Here is a 23,019-nt window from a genome sequence, read left to right as displayed (position 1 = left end):
AATTAATAGATTTTCAAAAATCAGCAAAAGATTAAGATTATGAAACTCTTTATCAGCCTTGCATGTGGAGGGCTTAACTATAGTATATAGTTCAAAGGAATAATAATATAAGCTGACAGGTGGAAAGAAATTAAACCATCTTATTCAACGTTGACACATGGATAACTAAACCATACATCCAACGAACTCAAACACCCACTCATCCAAAACGATAGAGAAAGTAATCAAGAGGTCTAGTTGACAGCATTACATTTCTTTCTGATCTCTCCATTAGTACCAGTAAGGACTTCAATGGCTCCCATCTTGTTAATTGACTGGGCGAATTCCGTAAAGAACTTTCTTGAGTTGATCAATTCATTCACAATATTGCTTGAGATCTTTGTGGTGAGGAGGGCAGCATCAGATTGGAAGAGACCCTTGTGTTGTTTCAAGCTTACAAAGTAGTGGTTGTCGAAAGATTCATCACTCTGGGGGTCCATGGCTACCTTGGTTGTGTTATCTGCAAGGCTACGACATTGTGTTCTCAAGAAGGCAGCATAGCTTGGGTCTAAAGAAGGGTCTGCATCCCCTTTGCCTGTGAAGTTGTAGAGCCTGTTGCTGAACAGATTGCAGTGTCCTTGTCCAATGGTATGAGCCCCTAAACAAAACCCATATGGGATGCATTAATTATATAAGGAACATGGTTTTCGAACCGTAGTTGACCCGGGTGGTCGGATCGTTTGGCTTGAAAACAGTTTGGAGAATCGGTTCTGTTTCACCCCTTGAATCGATTCCTTGTCAAAAAACTATTGATCGATTTGGTCAGCAACCTGTTAACCTGAGTGGTCGAACTATTAACCCATTCGACTCAGATGGTCAAACTGCTGACCCGGAAACTGATAGCTAAAGTGGTTTTAGTTCGAGTTGGTTTTTCAATGTGTGGCCCCCACTTTTATGGTGAGGGCTGAGGTGAACTCCATTAATTTTAATCAAACTGCCATTACAAGGTAATTAATTAACTGATTGCTTAGACATATATATACAGACCTGATAAGACCACAAGGTCATGGATAGTGAGCCCTTTGGCAGCAAAATTTTGCTTAAGAGTGGTGAAGTTGGAGAAGGGTGAAGGAATGTTGGCGTCAGCGTCAGATTTTCTTGACACCCTCCCATCTCTTCTACCGGTAAGCACCTCCCACAGAGGCTTCTTGAACTGCAAATTGGTTAACATGAGAAAGCAACATGGATCATTCCCCACGCCATCGATCGCATCAGTTGATGTAGAATTACAGAAGGAATTAAAGAGGATGAATGCATGGGTGTTGAGTAGTCAATCAATAACTCACTTGGAATGCAACAGCATCTCTAGCAGCCAAAGCAAGTATATCAGCACAAGAAACAACTCCAGGGCAGAGTTTCTCAACTGCAGCCTTCACCTCATCAATAACATCGAAACCTTCCAAAGTTAGGTTTGGAATTGAGTCTTTCTCAGCTGTCTTATTCGGGGAATCCAATAACACTGAACCATCGCAACCCTGCATGCAGCAGCAACAGTTAGTTCTAAAGCAGCCAACTCTACTCAGAAGAAAGAAGCAATTAAGCAAAACTGAGGTTTGGCTACTCGTAATTAGTAGTATTACGTACCCTAACAAAGCAATCGTGGAAATGCATCCTGAGGAGGTCTGCAGGCAGACCAGAATCAGCAGCAACATTCTTCCAAATGATGTTCTTAATGGTGTCCTCTGCACCGGGGCAGCTATGCTTGTAGAAGCTTTTCCTTAGGCCACCGCCTTGACAAACTCCAGAAACACAGAAAATTATTGTTAGACAGACCAAGAGAAGGAAGTTGGTCCTCATCTTTCTTAAGCCCACAACCCACTTCTCCCTTTCTCTTCTCAAGTAAGATAACCGAAGGTCGTTTTCAGCCTCAGCTACAATGATAATTAACATGACCAGACCCAGTGCTCCTTATATAGAAAATCTCATGCATGGTTCCCTTTCCCTGGTAGAAGGGTATCATGATTCATGAGAGAGAGAGAGAGGAAGTTTCATTTATTTATTTTTAATATTTCCATCTATCCGCCATATAACCATTTAATATTTTCTTTTGGTGGGGCTGTCAGATCTCTCCAATGATCAGAATGGTTTTGTTTGGATCTGTAAAATACACGTAGAGATCTTCCCTTTGCATGTTGAGAATTGAGCATTTTATTGTATGTCTATGGAAGGGCATCTATCAACTGTCTGCAATCTATTCCTGAGATTTCAAGGCCGATCGACTTGGGCAAACCTCAGACACTACTTGCTTCGCTTCTCATCAGCCTCTCTGCTTTATTTAGAAGTGTGCACATGTCTAGGAGTCGCTTCAATTTGAGGAATTAATGCGTAGCCTTCTGTTTCATATCATCAACCTGAGAAATAAACAAGATTAAATAACATTTCTGCACAATCTAATAAGATTACATTTTAACTGAAAATTTACAGTTAATAATCTAATCTATCTCATCATCCTCTCTCTTCTTCTGCTTCATGTCTTAATTTACTTCATTTGTACTGCAATCAAACAAAATGAGTTAAAATTTAAAACAAAAATAAGTCAGAATTTACACTCAAACCGTTTGCACTGTCATGGTTTTACATCAGTGCAAATTTATTTGCAATCCAACCAAACACGGCCTAAAGAATAAGTTGTTAACTGCATATTTTTTAAGAGGTTAATCATCTTATTAGTATCAAATTAAAGGATAGGGTAGACATGCTGCACATATATCAAGACAACCCACACATAAGAAGTAACTTAAGCTAGAAGGCCATACAACTGTCCATATGATGCATTGGATGCTGAAATGGCTCCCAAAAATTAGCATCATCACATGGCACCCTTCCACTGCTTTAGTTCTGGTTCTTGTTTGTTTATTAACATTTCCTAGTTTTCTTGTATTTATTATATTTTATATCTAAAATGATAAATTTGATAAATAATATATATAACATATCTTTAGTTAAAAACGTTTGATTTATTAACAGATAATTAATTTACTATTTTACCCATGATTTTGAAAACCAGACCAGACATGAAATTATTTTGACCATTGATTCCCAGATTAACCGGTCCGACCATTCGGTCTGATTTAGTTTTCAAAACCATGATTTTATCATCATTTTTATTAAAATTATATCGTCAAAAATCAAATATTTGAGTCATTATTCATATAAATAATTATAGCGACGAGTATAATCGTGTCTATCAAGTCAAACCTCCAATTATCCTTATTATTAATGGGCAGTTATGGATCTTTGATTTTGTCCCGATTAATAATACAACACAATGACAACCCTAATTAGTTGGAATTGAGTTGAATTTTAAGTCAATAAAATTAATTACTTATCATCTAATTCAAGGATACATCCATCTAATATATATAATTCAAGTTGACATCTTATGCTGGGATATGTAATTAATTCAATTCATACCGCCTTATCTTAATATATCTTCTAATGTAATTATTGGAAGCCACTGGTCAGAGCTCACTTTTAAATGGCCTCCTTGCTTTTATATATGTATGTTTTTTTTTTCTTTTTTATTAATAAAAATTTCAGTGACAGACCTCTCAAAAGTCTAAGCTGGCATGACCAATCCAAACAAGAGACTAAAACATGATCTCCATTAATTAAATATGGTATATACCCTAAGATCTCTCTATCCACGGATACACAACTTCTGTCGGTGATTCTGAAATTAAGAGAGAGAGAGAGAGCTGAGAAGGGAAGGAAGGAGTCTCTCAGAGTGTAAGTGTTTTCTGGATCCAAATCTCAATCCAAGGTTTTTAAAATCGGATCTGACAGAAAACCGTTTTGAGTTCGGTTTTTAGGTTAAATAGCCCGATTGTTTGGTCTGAATGGACGATTTATTTTAATAAAAAAAAAAACTCAAAAAGGTCAAAAATCATTCTCGGGTCGAATGGCTTGATTGTCTGGATTAACAATTTGCTAACCAAATCAATGATTTTTGGTTAAATAACGATTTTGGGGTAAAACAAAACCAATCGGATAATTGATTCCCGATTTTTCTGGTACAACCGTCCCATCCAGTCCAGTTTTCAAAACATTAGATAAATCAGTCTGGAAAGAGTTAATTAAAAAGTTATAATCAGTACACTTAATTAAAGGTTTGAGGATTACAAAATTGACTAAACAAATATGCTTAAGTTATGAATGGTTGATCTGGTTCTCGTTCAAGGAAATTATAATATTCAACCTACGGGGTTTGTCAATTCCATGAGTCTCGGATTTTATTATTGTTCAGAGAAACGCGGAAAAGCCCATGAATTCTGAATTTTAATTAGCACAGAAGAAGAAATCTCAATTCCCTCAGAAGCTTTGCTGTATGGACCGCTGTTGGCTCCAAGCCCAAGCAAGTTTTCCTTAATCCTTAGGCATGGAAAACAGAACAAATGAGTTTCTAACAGGATAATTTGAAATGGGTATAATGGAAACCCTATAAATTCCACCTCACAAGTCATAATGCTACTCCAAAATTCTTTCTTGATCTGTCTTGATGTCGAATTGTCCTTGTTGTTGCTCCTTGCCGAGCTTCATTAGTTTCAATTATCTCCAGCTATAGCTATTACTGATCAATCACACCCATGCAATACATGAACCATATAATATCCATGACAAGTGGAGATATATGTAATGTATATGCGTGTGTATGTTTATATGTATCATAAAAGACTGATCGATGAAAAGTATTCAAATACCCATGAAGAGATATGTATATATACATATGTACATACATACATACATATGTATTAGAGTGATTGTGTTAGGAAGACAAATAACTGACAACATTTAGGTTACCCATGAAATGATGAACACATTGAAAAGAAAGAAAGGCGAACAACAACTTATGCTTGCAAAATAAATATGGAGAAAGCATATGATAGGTTGGAATAGAAATTTATTGAAGAAACCTAAATTGGACTTCCATGATAAGTGGGTTAACTGAGTCATGTAGTGTATAACTACAGTCTCATACCAGACCCTAAATAAATGGATACCCAATTAAATCCTTCAAGCCTAGTAGCCTAGTAGGGGTATTAGGCAAGGGAACCCTTTGTCGCCATACATTTTTGTGCTTTGTAGTGAAGTCATATGTAGAATGATCTGCAAAAGGGATACTAGAAATAAAGAAATCCTAAGATTTAAAGTCTCGAGAGATGGGCCCACAATCCCAATTCTACAATTTGCATATATGTATGTATGTATGTATATAAGTGAAACAAGAATTCGTATCATAGAAAAATGCATTGAAACTTGAAAGGAAGGCCACATTTGTATGATCAATTTATTTGATATAGATAAACATACATCATCAGACGCCCCTATATCTGACTTGTACATTTCTTCAATCAGAAAGGGAGCAAGTAACAAACACTTGATGTGCTGTGCTGATAATAACAACACATTTCACTCTACGCTTAGTTCACAGCATTACACTTGTTCCTGATCTCTCCCGCAGTTCCAGTAAGCACTCCAATGGATCCCAACTTTTGAATCGCAATTCCAAACTCTGTGAAGAAAGCATTTGAGTTGAGCAACACATTGACGATATTTTGGGATACCGGGTTGGTGAGAAGGGCGGCATCAGATTGGAAGAGACCCTTGTTTTGCTTCAGATTGGCGAAGTAGTGATTATCGAAGGTTGTGTCGCTCTGGGGATCCATGGGTACCGTGGTTGTGGTGTCGGAGAGGCTCTGGCATTGGCTTCTCAGGTAGTCGGCATAGGTTGAGTCTAGAGAGGGATCTACGTCTCCCTTCCCTGTGAAGTTGTATAATCTGTTGCTGAAATCCTTGCAGTGTCCGTGTCCAATCGTGTGCGCACCTGATGAACGACAAATCCCTTTACATCGTTAACACATTTTCAAGTGTTTGGGCATTGGGCCCAGACCACCCTGCACTGGATCTGAATTTTTATATTGGTCGGGTTTGGATCTTCGGTCCTTGGGTAGTCCGGGCTCCGGCCCTGCCTAATACTTATTATAGTAATGCCCCCTAGTCTTGTCTCGCCCGGCCCAAACATGGTCCAACTACATGCAAGCAAATATTTCTATCTGAGAGTTACTGATGTTAGATAGATTTAAAGATTTCTTTGGTGCCTTGGACCCAATTGGCCTGCTTGAGCCCAACCAATCAATCAAAGATCGGCATTGGTTCAAACCCAATCCAAGTATGTCAAATTTTGTTCCATATGGGCCTGAATTGAAAGATTGGTCTTAACCTTAGGTTCAGGCCTTATGCCCATGGCTTGTCATGGGAGTGTTGACAACAAGCGGGAGTTGGGGGTGTAGCTCTGCTGAGTCTGGATCTACTTCTCACAGAACATTCCTCACACTGGCCTCACAACATGTCCTGATCGTACATTGAAAACAACTGATGTATTTATACTTATATTTATTATTCATGGGGAGATATTCCCCAGGTTGGTGCGATGAACAGATCCCAAATCAGTTTGGCCTAGGTTTAATGTTGTGAACGGCCTAGCCGAAGCCAAGCTAGAGTGAGGACAAAGATGGACTGAGCTGGCCAAAACATCTAAATACCCTAATTTTGTGGTTGTAACTTGTGACGGCTTGCTTACTTTTCCATAATCCAGTCCGGATGAACCGGAGACAAAAGCATATACACCCAGTTGAACTACCTATCACGGTTGTGTTCATTGTGGGCCTCATCTGAGACCCAACTGTACTGAACACCGACCTGTTCAACTGTGATAGATAGTTCAGTGGGGTGTGTATGATTATGTCTCCAGCTAATTCGCTCCCTCCACAGTCCACATCCATGACGTGACGTGGGAACAAGAACAATTAATAATGGTCGATCCATTCAGTCGGCATGCAAGAGAGTCTTGGCTGAGCCAAGGCCGCCCACCTTAGGGCCAGGCTGGGACTATATGTCCGGTCACTATTTGGACGGGCCCGAATTAGTCTTACTCTCTTTCTCCTTATGCTTGCTTACATCCAAACATGTCCTACTTAAGGTGATGTTAGACCACTAATTAAACCTTTTGATATTCAGATATCTTTGGATTGGGTCGGGCCAACCAGATAACAGGTCCTATAACTTGGGGCCTATTTGATTCACACCAATAGGAATAGGGGTGTAGAATTGGAATTGGAATGGCAATTCCAATTATTTGGTTGGGTGGAATTGAAATATCATTTTTATTCTTGGTGCAATTAATGGTCATTCCCTCAAACTCTCCCTCCCTTGTGAATAAAATCCAATTCCAACTATGAAAATAGGCCATTCCGGCTCCAATTCTGACAAATTTTCAGTCCAGACTCTGGTTCTGATTATAAATCAGACGAACTCTTAGTAAAAATTAGAATCTTCAATAAATCATAAATGATCAGTAGCTAGTAGAAAAAAAGGTCATTGGCTGCACTTGATGGCTGTGCTAGGGGCTGCTTAACCAATAATAACTTCCCAAGTCGGCCATAAATACCCCAGGTCAGATTATGTCTGATCTGGAATCCAAACGCCAACCTCTTATTTGGCATTCCTGGATGATGTGGGGCGTTATTATTGGTTCAACAGCCCCAAGCACAGATATCAAATGCAGGTAATATAATTATTCACATACGTGCATGGTAGAAGCATATATCATATTATATGTCCAACCATAAACAATACACACACATTCACACACCTGATAGCACCACAAGGTCGCGGACTGTGAGGCCTTTGGCAGCAAACCTTTGTCTAAGAGTGTCGAAGTTGAAGGAAGGTAAAGGGATGTTGGCGTCAGCTTCAAATTTAAGTGAAACCCTCCCATCTCTTCTGCCTGTGAACACATCCCACACTGATCTCTTGAACTGCATGCATGCACATGTATCATTCAAACGTCAGAATATATATATCAAACCTGCATCCATTGATCTAGTGGACTAACTTATTCATTTTTTCTCTATATCTACTGATGAATGAGTGCATATGGAGCGATTTGATTTTGTCTGTTTAGCTATTTTAACGATTTTTCAAAGAACCATTCAACCTAAAAACTTATGCTTTTATATAGAAGTCTATTGGGCTTGAAGTATGGATAAACACACTCCCAATTATATCTTGTGCTGAAACTTAATTAATTATAATGGGTGGGATGAAGATGAAACACTATTAGACCACTTGATCAAAATGGCTTTGATACCATATATATCAAATAACCATTCAACCTAAAATCTTAATCTCTTAAGTGAGATCCCTAAATAGTCTTTTATTCGCTAACACCATCCAACTTACTTGGAAAGAAACTGCATCCCTAGCAGCCAAGGCGATGATATCCGCACAAGAAACAACTCCTGGGCAGATTTTCTCAACTTCAGTCTTGACCTCATCAATAACATCGAAACCTTCCAGAGTTAGGTTTGGAGATGAGTCTTTCTCTGCTGTATTATCTGCAGAGTCCAGTAACAGTGATCCATCACAACCCTGTAGTGCAGAGAGAGAGAGAGGAGGAGGAAGACCAGCCAAGTTTACGTAAAATATCAACTTCCATGCATTGAATTTTGTACAGAGATAAATTATATGGCATCATATATATATATATATATATATATATATATATATATATATATATATATATATATATATATATATATTCTTACCCTAATAAAGCAATCATGGAAATGCATCCTGAGGAGGTCTGCAACCAACCCAGAATCGGCAGCCACATTTTTCCAGGTGACGTTCCTAATGGTCTCCTCGGCTTTAGGACAGCTAGTTTGATAGAAGTTCTTCCTTAGGGCTCCGCCTTGGCAAACCCCACAAATACAGAAGACTGCTAGAGAGACCAGAAGAAGCAAGTTAGTCCTCATATTGGATCCCCCCCACTTCCTTTCTCAAGCAAAGAAATGTGGTTTAATTTCAATCAGCCTCTGCTACAACGATGGACAGAATGATCAGATCACAGCCACTGCTCCTTATATAGAAATTTGATGATACTCTTTTCCGCGTAAAGATGAAATATACACAAAAATCATGTGTTGACTCTTTTGAGAGAGAGAGATTAGATAACGTGTAAAGATAAACTACTTAAAAATCATACAAGACAGTGAACCAAAAGTAGTAGAGAGAGTTTTCAGAGTGGTTGAGAGTTAGGCCCAACATCTGTTTATTAGAAACAAACAAAATAAATTACTTTTTTTTCTTCTTTCTAACAAGGAAAAGTCAGACCATTGATCATCAGATAGAGGAGCATTGCCTCAATGCTCACTCCAAGTCACCTGGTTTGGTTAAACTGTGTTTACAGTTCGGATCTGGCAGTTCAATGAGCAATTAGAAATTCTTTTACACCTGTTTGTGAAAATACCCCCACCCTAACCTTAAAAAAGATTAAAAAAATCTTTTTGACAGTTGTTAAAATATTTACAGAAAAGTAGGGACAAGTTTAATATAGATTTCTGAATTCCACTGCAGAACTATAAACATTTAAAAAGTCAACAATTCCCATTTTATACATCAATGCCCATCTGTGAATTGGCATCAATTCCGAGCTAGCACCCATCCATCATTCTCCCTATTTACTAAAGCAAATGCTCACTGAACATGATTATTATGTTGTATCTACCTTATCTGGTCCCTTATATATGTTTATGGTATTTATTAAAATATTGTTAAAAGCATGGCTTTTAATCGTCAATAACTCGATGTTGGTTCTATTTTACCCTTTTGAACCATTATTTTGTTAAAAACCATTGACCCGAGCAATTAAACTGTTGATTTATTCGATTCAGACATGATCTTTGGACGTTTTTATTTATTTTAATTTTTATTTCTGATTCTACGTCGTTTTTTAAAAAGATTGATCAAAAACAATAGTTTTTTTTTTTTTTTTTTTGCCAAAATGGAGGAATCTCTTTGTGTTACTATCTGATTAGTCAACATTTACGTGCAGGACTCGTACTCAGTACCCACCTTTGCGAAGTCAGCAATGAACAGACTTGGATGAGCATGTGTGGAATCCCCCTCCACCGGAAATTGCAAATTGGATATTATTTGTATTAATTACTTTTGACGACATGATTGGGAGAGGGTCAAACTCAGAAACTCCATATATATATATATATATATATATATATATATATATATATATATCAATAAGAATACTTGCAGAGAAGGAGACAAGGAATCTAGATTCTAGACAAGTAGACAGAGATATAAGGTTTTTTCCAAGTGAGACAAGCCGGTTTTCATACAGTTTAGCAAAACAAAGATTGTTTATAATTAGAAGAAATTGTCTAGTACTGTTATTTTCTTCTTTTTGTTCAATTTATCTTCCTCCCATTTAGTGTCTGGCAATATTTTAAAAACTGATGCAGAGGCCATCAAACCATTTTTGTCTCTGGCTCGCAGGCCATTGGTTCAATCATTTGGATCGAACGGGTCACACAATGTCATGTGTTAGCAATATGTATATCTTTGTATATAGGTATATATAAACATGTATTTTATCAATAAATAATACATAATTATATTTATATGTGATATATGCATTATTTTATATATAATTTATGTTTTTTATTTTAATTTTTAATATTTTATTTGTAAAAAATATTAAAATTTGTGATTTTAGGCCAAAAAAGGGGTTTTCTCACGAAATTAGCGGGGTGAGGTGCTATCAACTCCTTGGGACATATAATCTCTAAAAGTTACACAAAATAAAGAAAGATCACCACAATTGAACATATCAAAATGTATAGCCTCCGAAAATTATCATACACGTATAGTATGCAATTCATACATAATCACTGGATTGAATGGATCAATGATCCAACCCCCTAAATTGGATGGTTTTTGATGAGGTCAATGGATTTTGATCAATTTTTGGAAAGATGCACAGGTTAACATTTATTTTATTTTACTATCATTTAGGTTGGCAGTCAATACCGTTTTTTATTAAGATATATAAGAGTTAAGAGTAGTCGTGATGTAGGTTAGGTTGCTAAGGAACCTAATTCTGAAACCTGACTGGCCTTTGCTTTGTCAGCGATCTCATCTCTGTCTTGGAGGAGCCCCTTGTTTTCTATCCCTCACTACTCGCTTGAAAATTCAAAACGTAGACTATGAATAAATGCATGAGTTCATAAGATTGAGCATGTAGACGTGGGACCCTTGTCTACAAATATTTAGGGGTGGCATGTTTGACCGCTTTGATTATATTCTAAGCCTCAGTCGCGTCTCTCTTCGCTTGGGGCCTACTTTTTCATTTTTTAGCATATTTTAGTTAGTACTTAGTAGTGATGAATAATGAGTCCCAACATTTAATTTCTAGATGGTACATTTCCAAAATCTAACTCATGTTCACATTTGTTTCTTTGTCAACCGTTACAGTGTACAAACAATATAATATATTTATATTCTAAATATGTATTTCTTTGTAAGAAGATCGATGTACAGTTTTTCTGCCTCTTTTATAATAAAAACATTAATTTTCACCTCTCTTAATTAGTTTTTAAATACCAAGGTGTTAGAGTATAAAAACTTAAAAACCTATTTAAAAACAGTTCTTAAGTTGAATGTTTGATTGAGATAGCATCAGTTTGATCAAGTGGTTTAGCGTTTAGTCTTCCTCTCTCCTAAAAATTAAAATCATATTCAAGCAAAACAACAATGTAACCGAAATATAATTGACCCAGAAAATACTTTAGTTCTTGGGGACATTTTTACTTCTTAAGAGTTGAGAGTGGGAATAAATAATCTATTTTTTTGGAAGAATAATGGATATACATACTCTATGAGAAAGCTTAATTGCTGAAGATTTGTCAATCTTCACTGCTAGCTTCTTGTTTGTTTTCTTTTTGGTAGGAACCTCATTATTGCTAGTTTGTCACAATCATGAATCACCACTTGTCTTCATCAGTCACTCTGTTACACTACCCAAGGGAAGATAAAGTCGCCAATGTGTTGTCTCCGTGTTCCCTTTACGCGCAATCGAAGTTGAATCAACTCCCGCACCCTCCAGTTTTTCCTTATCTTGTGTTTGTGCCTACCAAACTTTGAGTATTGTTTGTCGTGCTATTCACGTATGTTTACACTTCTTACTGACTTTTTTTAGTCAATCATAATATATATATTCTCCTCCTGCTCCATGCCCTTTGTTTTAGCCACGTGGATAAATGATCTGACAAATTCATTTCGTTCATGTGGATAATCGATGATCGCATTTTCTTCATGATTTGGCAAAGTTAAACCATCTACGTAAGCAATACCTAAAAAGATGAAATAAAGTTCATTCTGTAAAGTTTCGGTCACAACTTTGGCTCAATAATTCTTCTTAGCGGAAAAAAAATGAACAGCTGGCAATTAGGAAATAAGAATTAATTTATTGGTTTATTAAATTATTACCATATTAATATAATATTGATTTATTAGATTATACTATATGTAAAATTTTTTTTTATGTCTACATCAGATGGCTGGGCTTGGGGTCAGGCCTGGACACTTAAGGAGGCAAAGCCTGGCACGGGCCAGGCCGTGAACAAGTCTATTGCCAATGGCTTTCTATTATTTTAACTCTAGAACTTAGTTATTAGGGTTGAAATTTAGACATGCATGGATATATGATTCTTCCAAATATTTGTTTTGGGAAATTAACTGATAAAACCCCCTTCAAACTGCGTTGTACTTCACAAGTTCTACTACTCTACAAGACAAGAGTTCTTTGCTTTTTATGGTTTCACTACATGTATTAGAGTCATTTTCTCCAAGACATTTCTGTCATGTTTCTCCTTCACTTTTTCTTATTTGGATGAGCGTTTTCAAACCGTTTCAAGTAAACATTGAATGCTTTTTATTCTGTGAGAGCAAATTTTGGAGACACTGTTTCACATTTTTATGACACCTAATGGCACTTAATTCATACCAAATAACAATATAAAATATATAACCCACACCAAATAACAATATAAAAAAAAAAATGGATTTTTAGACTGTACTTCACCTCAGAGTTCTGATTTGAATTATAGACCTATAATAATTCAAAATTATAAACAGCTCCACCTACAACATATATATCCACCCGTGAATTAACATCAATTCCAATCTAGCAATTGCCCCACCTGGTGGAGCTAGGATTTCTGGAGGTGGACTGAATAGTAAAAACTCCTATAAAATATACATAAAATTTGAAGTTACTTTACCAAATTCCGTAACAATGATAACAAATATCCCCTGCGTTTTTTTTTTTTTTTTTAAGGTGAGTGAATTGGACACATCAAATGGACACACACCCTCATCTCTACGGAACAAAGTGCCGTTTGATAACAACTAGAATTGACTCAACTCAATGACTTCTTATTTTGTGGTTTAATGGATAAAATAATTAAATAATAAAATATTCAAACTTATAATGACCTACCCAACTTCAGCCCATTAATTAAGGCCCTGTTTGGTGTGTCTTTCTACTTGGTCTTTCGAATATTTATAAGCTGGGCAAATCATACCGTGGTCTTTTTTCATTTGATTTGTAACAGATTTAATCGTCAAAAGCTAATGTATCAAAAAGACATGAAAAGCGCAAAATGAACAGATTTCGGGAAGTTTCAAGTAGAGCTTTTCGTGTTTTTCTCGATTTATTGTCACGCAGAAAGACATAGAAATGCATGCGGTAGCCAAACCAGCTTAAGGTTGCTCAGATGTTAATACAAAAACTCATTGCATCTTTTGACATGGACATGTGCCATAATGAAAAACGAGATGTGCCCTGATCAAAGTTACACTATGCATTATTATACACGTGTGGGATGATACATCTGTGTCTTGACACATGTGAATTCTAATATACTGAGCTGGGGTAAGAAAAAACAAGTTGACTCAAAAATGTTTAAAATTTTGTATAAAAGAGTTTATACTGGCCAAAACGGAAGTTAGCACTACAAAATAAACCTAAAATTTGGGCTTCGAATCGGCGTTTATTTTCAGAAATAAGCAGGTTCAAATAATTTAAATAATTTGAATACCCAGATCAACAGTTTGTTGATTAAATCAACGGTTTTTGATGAAATAACAGTTCTGGAGTAAAACATAACCAATCACTTAACTAGCAAAATAACAGAGATCCAACCGTCCAGTTTTGAAATGCATGAGTAAAACTTTATAGAAGAGAAACCATTTTTTGAGGCAAAAACTTTTCAATCTTTGTTTAAAACTTCATACAAGTTATTTGATTAAGAGAAAAAAACGTATTGAACATGGTTCAAACATTTGCTCTCAATAGTGCATTGAGAGAGAGAGGGTCGCAGCCGCTATGATTGAATTCTGAAGAGACATTATATCCAAATTTCTCGTTGAAATGTTTGCTTTACTATCTTCTATTAGTTTGCATGCATGGTCCTACTCCTGCTGTCTCCCTACTATCTCCGTCTCTGGTGAAATAAAATGACACTAAATTCCCATGTTTCTTAATTATAGTATGACAAAATTTCATGAATCATGAATTACAGTACACAACCACAGTAGCTCTCCCCCCAACCCTCGTTAATCAAGGCGTGATTCGATCCCAAGTTAATAATAAGTCATTCAGTTGATCCAATTCAGCCACGTCGAGAGGTCCAGATGATCCCTACGCAATTCCTTGCATAGTTGTATCATTGAAGTGGGAACATCATTGGGTTGGGTTAAAAAATCAAGTGTAGGCTGTAGTGGACTGTTTTAGGCCCGTATTGGCTGATACAGAGTCGAAACAGCTCAATACGGGCCTGTATCAGTGGGGAATATACGAAAAGAAAAGGAATGAATATTTTGTACACATTCTGCGTATTAGGCTTTTATCGGAAAGATATGCATCAGCCGATACAATCCAATACATTGTGAAATACCCAATTTCATTTCCATCCTCATCTTAATGTATTAGTTGAATGGTTGTTTTCACAGTGGGTCTATTCCTTATGGTAAAATTAATTAATTAATTAATAGCTTATTTGGTTCATTTGAATAGGACATAGGCCATTTTGATTCCAACTGTTTGATTGGACGAAATTAGAATCCCGAAGAGAATGACCATTTACTCTTCCTTTTTTTAGAATGAAATGCTATTCCAGCTGATTCTAATTCCTTTCTGAACCAAACAGCTATAGGAATAGACGACTCTGATTCCAATTTCAAGGAATTGTAATTCGATTCCAATTATAAACCGATCCTAAATTAAATCCTGGCCCTGGAAGGAGCCGTCAGTCACCCATGAGGAGCCACCCGGTCGCTGTCTCCATAAAGGGCAGCACCGCAGGCTCTGATATATCTGGTGACTGTATAGATTGCTGACATGTTAATTCCTGATTGGGTTTCATAGCCCGTTGTACATGTGTACAATCCATAGTTTTCCTGAAGCCCAAACAGCACTAATTAAGGTCATAAATAGTCTTAGCCCAATCCAAACTCGGTTTGGGTGGACCAAATTTGGTCCCGGGCAATACTTTTTACAATTCGTCAAAAGTGTTAAGACATTATGTCCATTTATTAAGTCTATGTTTGGTTTGAAGGAAAAGGCAGAGAAAGAAAGGGGAAGACAGGAAAATCAATACAAAATTTGTAAAAGTTTTCTTACCTTTCTCTTTTTTTACCTACATTTTCCTTCAAACCAAACATGGCCTAAAAGAATATTGGCTGAACTAATTTTTTAATTGTATAAAACATACATGGGCTGGGCTTGACACATGCATCCCAATTGTGTATAAACATACATGGGCTTGGTAGGTGTCCTTGCATCCTTGATCCTGTGATTTCAACTGGCACATACATCCCAATTGTGTTCAATTATTCAATTTAAGATTGAATTTTTACTTTCAGCAACTATTAACATCAAATTGCTAATTCCAACTGAATTATACGGGTGCAAAGACTGAGCGTTTTCCTTCTCTCCTACCATGGTCAGATGAATACATCTAACAACATCTTTGATTTTCATCTTTAAACCCTAAATCCAAAATTCATAAATTCTAACCTAAACCTTAAAATGATTCATACGCCTGCGTTTGAGAACGATACAAATATGTAGAGTAGATTCTGTTCGTTGTAATGGATGTAAATACAAATCCCGATATAGAAATATATATTTTGTAACATCAACCATGTTGAATGCAAATTTACTTCTTTTTTGATATAAAATTATCTCTAATTTTAGGTGTAACTATACCTTGGAAATTGTGTTTTTGGTCATTATCAATACACAAATGCTTTATTGTCTAACTTCAGCAAAATGAAACCAGAGCGCATATTTGCATTGAATCGGTCTTTACACCCTATTTGCACCATTTCCAAACGTAGCCTAAAATGAAGTTGGTAAGATGCATGTCCTCCCTCCAATTGAGTAGTTCCTACTTTGACGAATCACAAATCTCAATGAATTTTGGTGTCCGGTATCATGTCTTTTCGCCCTCATACAAGAGCCCTTTTATTAAAGACAAGTATGTCATGGGTGCTATTCACAAGAGGGAGCCCCAAGGACCTAGTATATATTTGGCATAGATGTTGTAGAACAATACCGTGCTGCTGATGTGTGGGTTGGAAGCATTGTTTTTTGAGAAAACAGTGTCTTTTTATTTTTATTCGTTTGGAAATGCTGCTGCCAGGTAAGACATTTTTTGGAGCAACAACAACGTTTTCTGTTTAGTACTAATTCTCCAGAAAATGTTTTCAGCACTGGTACCTATTATCCAGTGCCACGTCATGTCCCTATGGCTGCCACTTCATATCCCTAATGAGCAACAAGCTGCAGCTTTAGGAAACACCAAATTCAGTGTTGCTCCAAACCACATCTTCTCGATTTTCAAGACATGACTTAAATCACCATTTTTTATAGAAAAACGGTTCCAAACAAATAAGCATTTTCTGAAATACCGTTTTTCGATGTGGTACTGATGTGTCATCGTTTTCTGGAGCAATGACAACAATGCCAAACAGACGCCTAGAGAATAGCATCCCCCTAGGGGCCTAGGGTATGTTTTGGTTTGCCACATCGACTCTCCACGTGGCAAAGAGAAACCCTTTAGTTGAGAAACGCCACTAATTAGGATGATGATCATTAGATTCATGAATTGCAACCCAAAGAGGAAAATAAATAAATAAATAGAAATTGTAAAAAACAATAAAATTTCAAACAAGACGGAGCTTTTCTTAACGTACCAAACTCAACTCAACAAGAATAATCACATTACATCCAAATCATCAAACATTCATCACAGACAAAAACACAACCATCAAATAGAAGACACCAGACATGAAAATACATTTAATCACCCTTCCGCTTAAACTCCTCTGTAACTTCATGAACCAGCTGAATCAATTAATGTAATATATCCTATTAGATCGATAACCTCTTAAGAGTTGACAACATTACATTTTTTCCTGATCTCTCCAGCGCTTCCGGTAAGGACTCCGATGGCTCCCATCCTCTTCATTGATTGCCCAAATTCGGTGAAGAATTTACTTGAAACGAGCATCTCATCGACAATATTACCCGAGCTCTTGTCGGTCAAGAGAGCAGCGTCAGACTGGAAGAGACCTTGATTTATCTTCAAGTTGACGAAGTAATGGTTGTCAAAGGTCAGAGAACTCTGGGGGTCCATCTCTACTGTAGTGGTGTTGTCTGCCAGGCTTTTGCATTTGGTTCTCAGGAAAGCCGCATAGGTTGAGTTCAAGGATGGGTCAGCGTCTCCTTTCCCACTGAAATTGTAAAGCCTGTTGCTGAAGAGATTGCAATGCCCCACGCCAATAGTATGTGCACCTGGCATAGATAGAGACCATCATGATTCAGGCAAGGTTCAAAAAATGTTACGTATTGACCCGTACCGACCAATACATATTGTATCGGGCCCTTTCTGGTATGTCCCTATAGGGGTTGTATCGGGTCAGGGCCTGGTTCAGAAGATTGGTCGGTATCGATACTTTGAACCTTGGATTCAGGCTTTCATGGATCCCTAAAATGGCTAAGTAATTAGTTCTTCCATGTCCCTAACCAAGAACCATAATATCGATACGATACATGTGCGGTGTATTATATCAATACCAATGACCATGGAGATGCATAGATATACATCGATATAAACATGGTTTTTAAGGGGGAGTTCATTTTCCAATAAATGGGGATGGGTAAGTTGGTGGATCCCATGGAAAAGAAATAAAGAAACTCGTGTTTGTGTTTTGGTATTAATGGGTCCTACCTAAAAGAATGATTCCTTAATTGTTCATTTACCTAGGTAAGTAATACCCTTCTAAGGTTTTGATAAATAATTTGGAAAATTGTTAAAGTATGATGGAACAATATTATTCCTTCAATAATAATTATTTTATAGATAAAATGATCATTATATAACTTTACTTCGAAAATAAAATAATACAAGTAAGTGCATTTATCCATATAATTAGTATTTCCCAATTAAAGATAAATACATTTGTCCAGATAAATGCTTTTATTCAAATAAATGATTTATCGAAAAACAAATGGCCTGAAAGCTCAAAGGTTGGGGATGGTAGAAGACACCTAATAAAAAATAAATTAAGAAAAAGAATGAGTATCAATCATATCGATACATATTGATACCCACTTGTTAGTATTAGGTATCCATATTTTGATCCTTGTCCGCAAGAATTGATCAGCTAATTACCTGATAAAACTACGAGATCATGTTCAGTAAGGGCTTTGCTAGCAAAGTTTTGTTTAAGAGTGGTGAAGTTGGAGAAGGGAGATGGTATGTTGGAGAGGGCCTCTGAAGCATTCGAGATCTTGCCATCTCTTCTGCCGGTCAATACTTCCCACATAGATGTATTAAACTGCAAGAAATGACCAAAGACTACAAATTAGACGTGAGAATTGATGCCAAAAAGGACGGTCGATCTCAAATTAACAAAGATATATTAAACATATTCATATTTATTAATAAAATAATTGTTTATCCTCTTAATTCGTTTCCCCTTCTACAGCATATGACCATATATGATTGAGTGTGTAATTTTTTCAAAATTAAAAGAAGAAGAAGAAGAAAGAGGGGAAGTTACTCAATGTGATTTTGATTTTCATTGATGTTATTTTGTGAGATTTATGTAAGGTCTATGAAAATTTTATTTTCCTTAGATATTCACTTAACCTGAAAGTAGGGGTGTCAATTGGACTGGATTTCGATCCAGTCCAATGTGAATCTATTATAAATGGACCGAGTCCAATCCAATCCAATGAATGTTTTGGACCAATTTGGACCGGCCCAATTCAATGTCTGGACCATCTAATTTGTTCAAATTCATTTTGATTTTGATTGATTTCAACCCAAACCCGATCGATTGGCACATATATTCTTATCTTATATCAATGGACCATATATTGGCTTACTCCAACCCAATCCAATATAAATTTATTACAGACGGACCGGATTCAATCCAATCTAATAATTATTTTTGACCAAATTGGTCAAATCCAATATGTTTTGTTGGTCCATTCAATCCATTCAAATTGATTTTGGAATAGACGATGTCCAATTCAAAACTAGTCCATTGACACTCTTACCTGAAACTGATACCCATCTAAGTGATGACTAAATAACTTTTTCATTTGAAAATAAGTTGCCAGACGGCAAAATTTTTCCTTTCAATAATGACTTAATTTTTGGTTAAAATGATCATATTTACCTAAGAAATCATAAAAGCATAAATTAATGCACTTATCCAGTTACCCACGTAATTAATTTACGGAAAAAGCAAAGAAAGCCTAAATATACATCCCAATTTCAAATTAATCAACTTATAAATAGATAGAAGCTAAGAGAGCTCTCTCTAGTCTATCTCTATGCATGCAACTGGAGTCTCGTAAAGTTGAATAATCAATCTTAATTACCTGAAAAGAAACAGAGTCTCTAGCAGCCAAAGCAACGATATCTGCGCAAGAAACAACTCCGGGACAGGTATTCTCGAGTTGGGTCTTCACCTCATCTATCACATCAAAACCTGCCAGAGATAGGTTTGGAGCTGCGCTCTTCTCAGCTGTGTTATTTGCTGTCGAATCTATCAACACCGACGCATCACAACCCTGATAAAGCCCAACCAACCAAACCAACTCCTTATTCAATAAGCATATGTATCATACATATGGACTACAACAACTACCCATAATTAATTAATTTATCTATTTTTGCTTAATTAGACTAGCCAGCATATACATGGTGGGGACCAGTGAGAATGGAATTGAAATCAGCACCCACAAGATAGTTTTCCACAATGTCTCACGGTACATCTTAACCGTGTATTAGAAACATCTTCCAATGATATCTTATCATTTCTGGCACTTATCATCGAACAATATTTCTAATACACGGTGAAAATATGCTCTGAGACATTATGAAAATTATATTGTGAGGGGCTGATTTGAACTTGTGAGAATGAATCCAAAACATTAGAACAACAAGTGGTTTTGGTTTTGGTTCATCCCCTACATGGTCAATCAACCTAGTTTAGTTTTCTAAAAAGTAAAAGGAATAGTCCAACCATTCCAAAAAATCCGAGTCATGATGGATTCACCCATTTACAACCTGGGTCGAATCTATATATATAATTACCCTAACAAAACAATCGTGGAAATGCATCCTCAGCAACTTGGCCGGCAATTCAGAATTGCTGGCTACATGTTTCCAGGTGATGCTCTGAACAATTTCCTCAGCAAGCGGACAACTATCCTTGTAGAAATTCTTCCTCAACCCTCCTCCCTGACAGACTCCTACTACTGCAGACACTGCCACGCAAACTGAGAAGAGAATAAAGCTTGCTCTCATCTTTAAAACCCTAAACCTCTCTCTCTCTCTGAACGCACTCAGACGATGTTGCAAAGTTCAGAAGTTCATCCTTCTATATATACAGATCTAACGGACTGTTTTCCTTGTGTAAACCTCTAACGTAAAAAAAAGGGTAAGCAACCTTTTTTTAAGGTCATCATCAAATCATCTTATACGATAAAAATAAAATAGACCATCGTCTTGAGTGAGGAAGATAATTTTCCGACTCAGTTGACCATTTTTAATATATTTCTTCCTATTGTGTGTAGGTCCTGATAAGCTTTTATCAACTAGTTTTAGTAGAAGATGGGAATTAATGATTGATGGTTCTCACTGATTTTCTGCTAGCATGTCAAGATTTTTCCTAAATATTATTTTAGTTTGCATGTATCTCTTTCTTTATATGATAATAAAATTAGGTTGGTCAGCGGCTCAGCTCGTAACCAAACAAACCTGCCTACCATGCAAAATAAATAAATAATTTTGACAAGCATGTGGAGTGCAAGAAACACAATTGAAGATGAATTAGGGGGGTTTTAATAAAAGGAAAAAAAAAAAGAAAAATGCGAGCTTTAATTTTGCCCCACCCAGCAACATGCCCCGCTTATCCTCCTGGCTTCAGGCCGCATTATGGAGTCCCCCCCCCCTCCAAAAGCACCTTTTGAAATGAGTTTTTTGAAAAAGTATTTTTATTTAGATGGTCATTGGATTTTTTCTTGGTCCAAAATTGCTTGTTGTAAATGTAAAAAGTTAAATGGAGCTTTTTTTTTTTCTGATTTGTTATAGAAAAAGCCCATTTTGAGTTTTTCATCAAATAATTTGAAGCCATTTGGCAAGTCTTTTGGAGAAGATCTTCTGGTAGATCTTGACAGTCTGAAGATCGTTTGATTCAGGCATGTCTTTTTGGGTGAAGATGAATCGAAAAAATATTGAAAAGCTCCATTTAGAGTTTCCCGAAATCAGCCCAAAACAGGCTTTGCATGTCTTTTTAGGACATGATCTTTTGATAGCTAAATCTACTGTGAACGAAACGGGAAAAGAGCGAATCGCAATCTGCTAGGCTTGTAAATAGCCGACAGACCATGCAGAAAGACATGCTAAATAGAGCACTTTTATTGATTTTTATTCTCTAATGTAAAAAGCCTAAAAAAGCCATTGGAAAATCACTCCCAAATGCAACCTTAGTTTTAAAAACCCCATGGAATTGGGTGCATTGAGAATAGGGGGTGTAAGCGAGTCGAGCTTATTTGCAAGCTACTCGGGCTTGGCTTGCTAAATACTCAAACGCGACTTGCATGTAAAGATCAAATTCAAGTTGATTAATTAGTCAAGCCGAGTTTGATGTTCACAATATCTGACTTGAGTGACTCACGACCAAATCAAGCTTATAATAAAGTATTATTTTTTTAATATATGGGTAAAATAAAAAAACTTCCCCTGAAGTTTTTGACAATCATAAAAACCTCCCCTATAATTTCATTTTAACAAATACGTCCTCTGAACTTTGGAGAAACTCGACAAAAACCTCCCTTTCATCACCTTCCCAGATGGAAAACGTTAGACTAATGTAGCAATTTCTTCCAAATACTCATTCTACCCTTTTATAAATTATTTTACATACAAAATTACTGAATAACCATGTTTTAATTCAACAAAAAACATTAGAAGATGATCGTTAAAAGGAGATTTTTGTCAAGTAAAAAAACAGGGTTATTTCAATAATTTTATATGCAAAAAAATTTATAAAAGGGTAGAATAGGTATTTAGAAGAAATAGGTGCATCAGTCTAATGTTTTCCCTCTAAAAAAGTGACAGGAGGGAGGCTTTTGTCAATGTTTTCAAAAATTCAGGGGAGGTATTTGTTAAAATTAAACTAGAAGGGAGGTTTTTATGATTGCCATAAACTTTTTAGGGAAGGTTTTTATATTTTACCCTTAATATATTTATATTTATAATATAAATAAACAATAATTTTTAACATTTACTTATTTATAATATAAATATATTTATAATTGATTTTCATAATATATTTTTATTTTACAAAATAAAATAAATTAATTAATAAATTAATATCGAAAGGAAAATATAACAACCAACCCAAACTAGAGCCTCTTTATATTCACTAACAATGCAATAAATCGTTTAATTCAGCCACTTCAGTTTTTATCAAACGTCTAGACAAAAATGAACTCGATCATCTTGATTCCACACGATGATCATCTTTTATTTT

At 36.1% G+C, this 23,019-nt stretch overlaps 2 protein-coding genes across 2 annotated transcripts; both read right to left on the bottom strand.

Annotated features, from left to right (window-relative positions):
* Positions 1–114: 114 nt before the first annotated feature.
* LOC148861688 (peroxidase 27-like) lies at positions 115–1,929 on the bottom strand. Its single transcript, XM_088941123.1, has 4 exons — positions 1,624–1,929; positions 1,326–1,514; positions 1,027–1,192; positions 115–637 (listed from the first exon to the last, which is right to left on the bottom strand). Exons 1-4 carry the CDS (start codon positions 1,927–1,929, stop codon positions 234–236), a joined length of 1,065 nt encoding a protein of 354 aa, XP_088797249.1. The 3' UTR covers positions 115–233.
* Positions 1,930–5,291: 3,362 nt separating this feature from the next.
* On the bottom strand, positions 5,292–20,789 carry LOC148861687 (uncharacterized). Its single transcript, XM_088985064.1, has 8 exons — positions 20,577–20,789; positions 19,859–20,050; positions 18,639–18,804; positions 17,359–17,758; positions 8,646–8,874; positions 8,281–8,469; positions 7,691–7,856; positions 5,292–5,863 (listed from the first exon to the last, which is right to left on the bottom strand). The coding sequence occupies exons 1-8, from the start codon at positions 20,787–20,789 to the stop codon at positions 5,460–5,462; spliced, it is 1,959 nt and encodes a 652-aa protein (XP_088841190.1). The 3' UTR covers positions 5,292–5,459.
* Between the last annotated feature and the right edge of the window lie 2,230 nt (positions 20,790–23,019).

This window comes from Nelumbo lutea, chromosome 4 (genome assembly GCF_056320005.1).
Source record: "Nelumbo lutea isolate HS-2025 chromosome 4, American lotus-T2T, whole genome shotgun sequence".
Lineage (NCBI taxonomy): Eukaryota > Viridiplantae > Streptophyta > Magnoliopsida > Proteales > Nelumbonaceae > Nelumbo > Nelumbo lutea.
This window is presented reverse-complemented; position numbering and strand designations above follow the sequence as displayed.

What these genes read in the sequence shown, in the direction of transcription:
- LOC148861687 (XM_088985064.1), bottom strand. Translation starts at nt 20,789, where the DNA reads ATGAGAGCAAGCTTTATTCTCTTCTCAGTTTGCGTGGCAGTGTCTGCA. An exon ending in TCCACGATTGTTTTGTTAGG is followed by an intron (nt 20,051 to 20,576) that starts GTAATTATATAT and finishes GGGCTTTATCAG; the next exon opens with GGTTGTGATGCGTCGGTGTT. An exon ending in CGACCTTGTGGTGCTATCAG is followed by an intron (nt 5,864 to 7,690) that starts GTGTGTGAATGT and finishes GTCGTTCATCAG; the next exon opens with GTGCGCACACGATTGGACAC.
- LOC148861688 (XM_088941123.1), bottom strand. Translation starts at nt 1,929, where the DNA reads ATGTTAATTATCATTGTAGCTGAGGCTGAAAACGACCTTCGGTTATCT. An exon ending in GAGATGCTGTTGCATTCCAA is followed by an intron (nt 1,193 to 1,325) that starts GTGAGTTATTGA and finishes ACCAATTTGCAG; the next exon opens with TTCAAGAAGCCTCTGTGGGA. An exon ending in TGACCTTGTGGTCTTATCAG is followed by an intron (nt 638 to 1,026) that starts GTCTGTATATAT and finishes GGTTTTGTTTAG; the next exon opens with GGGCTCATACCATTGGACAA.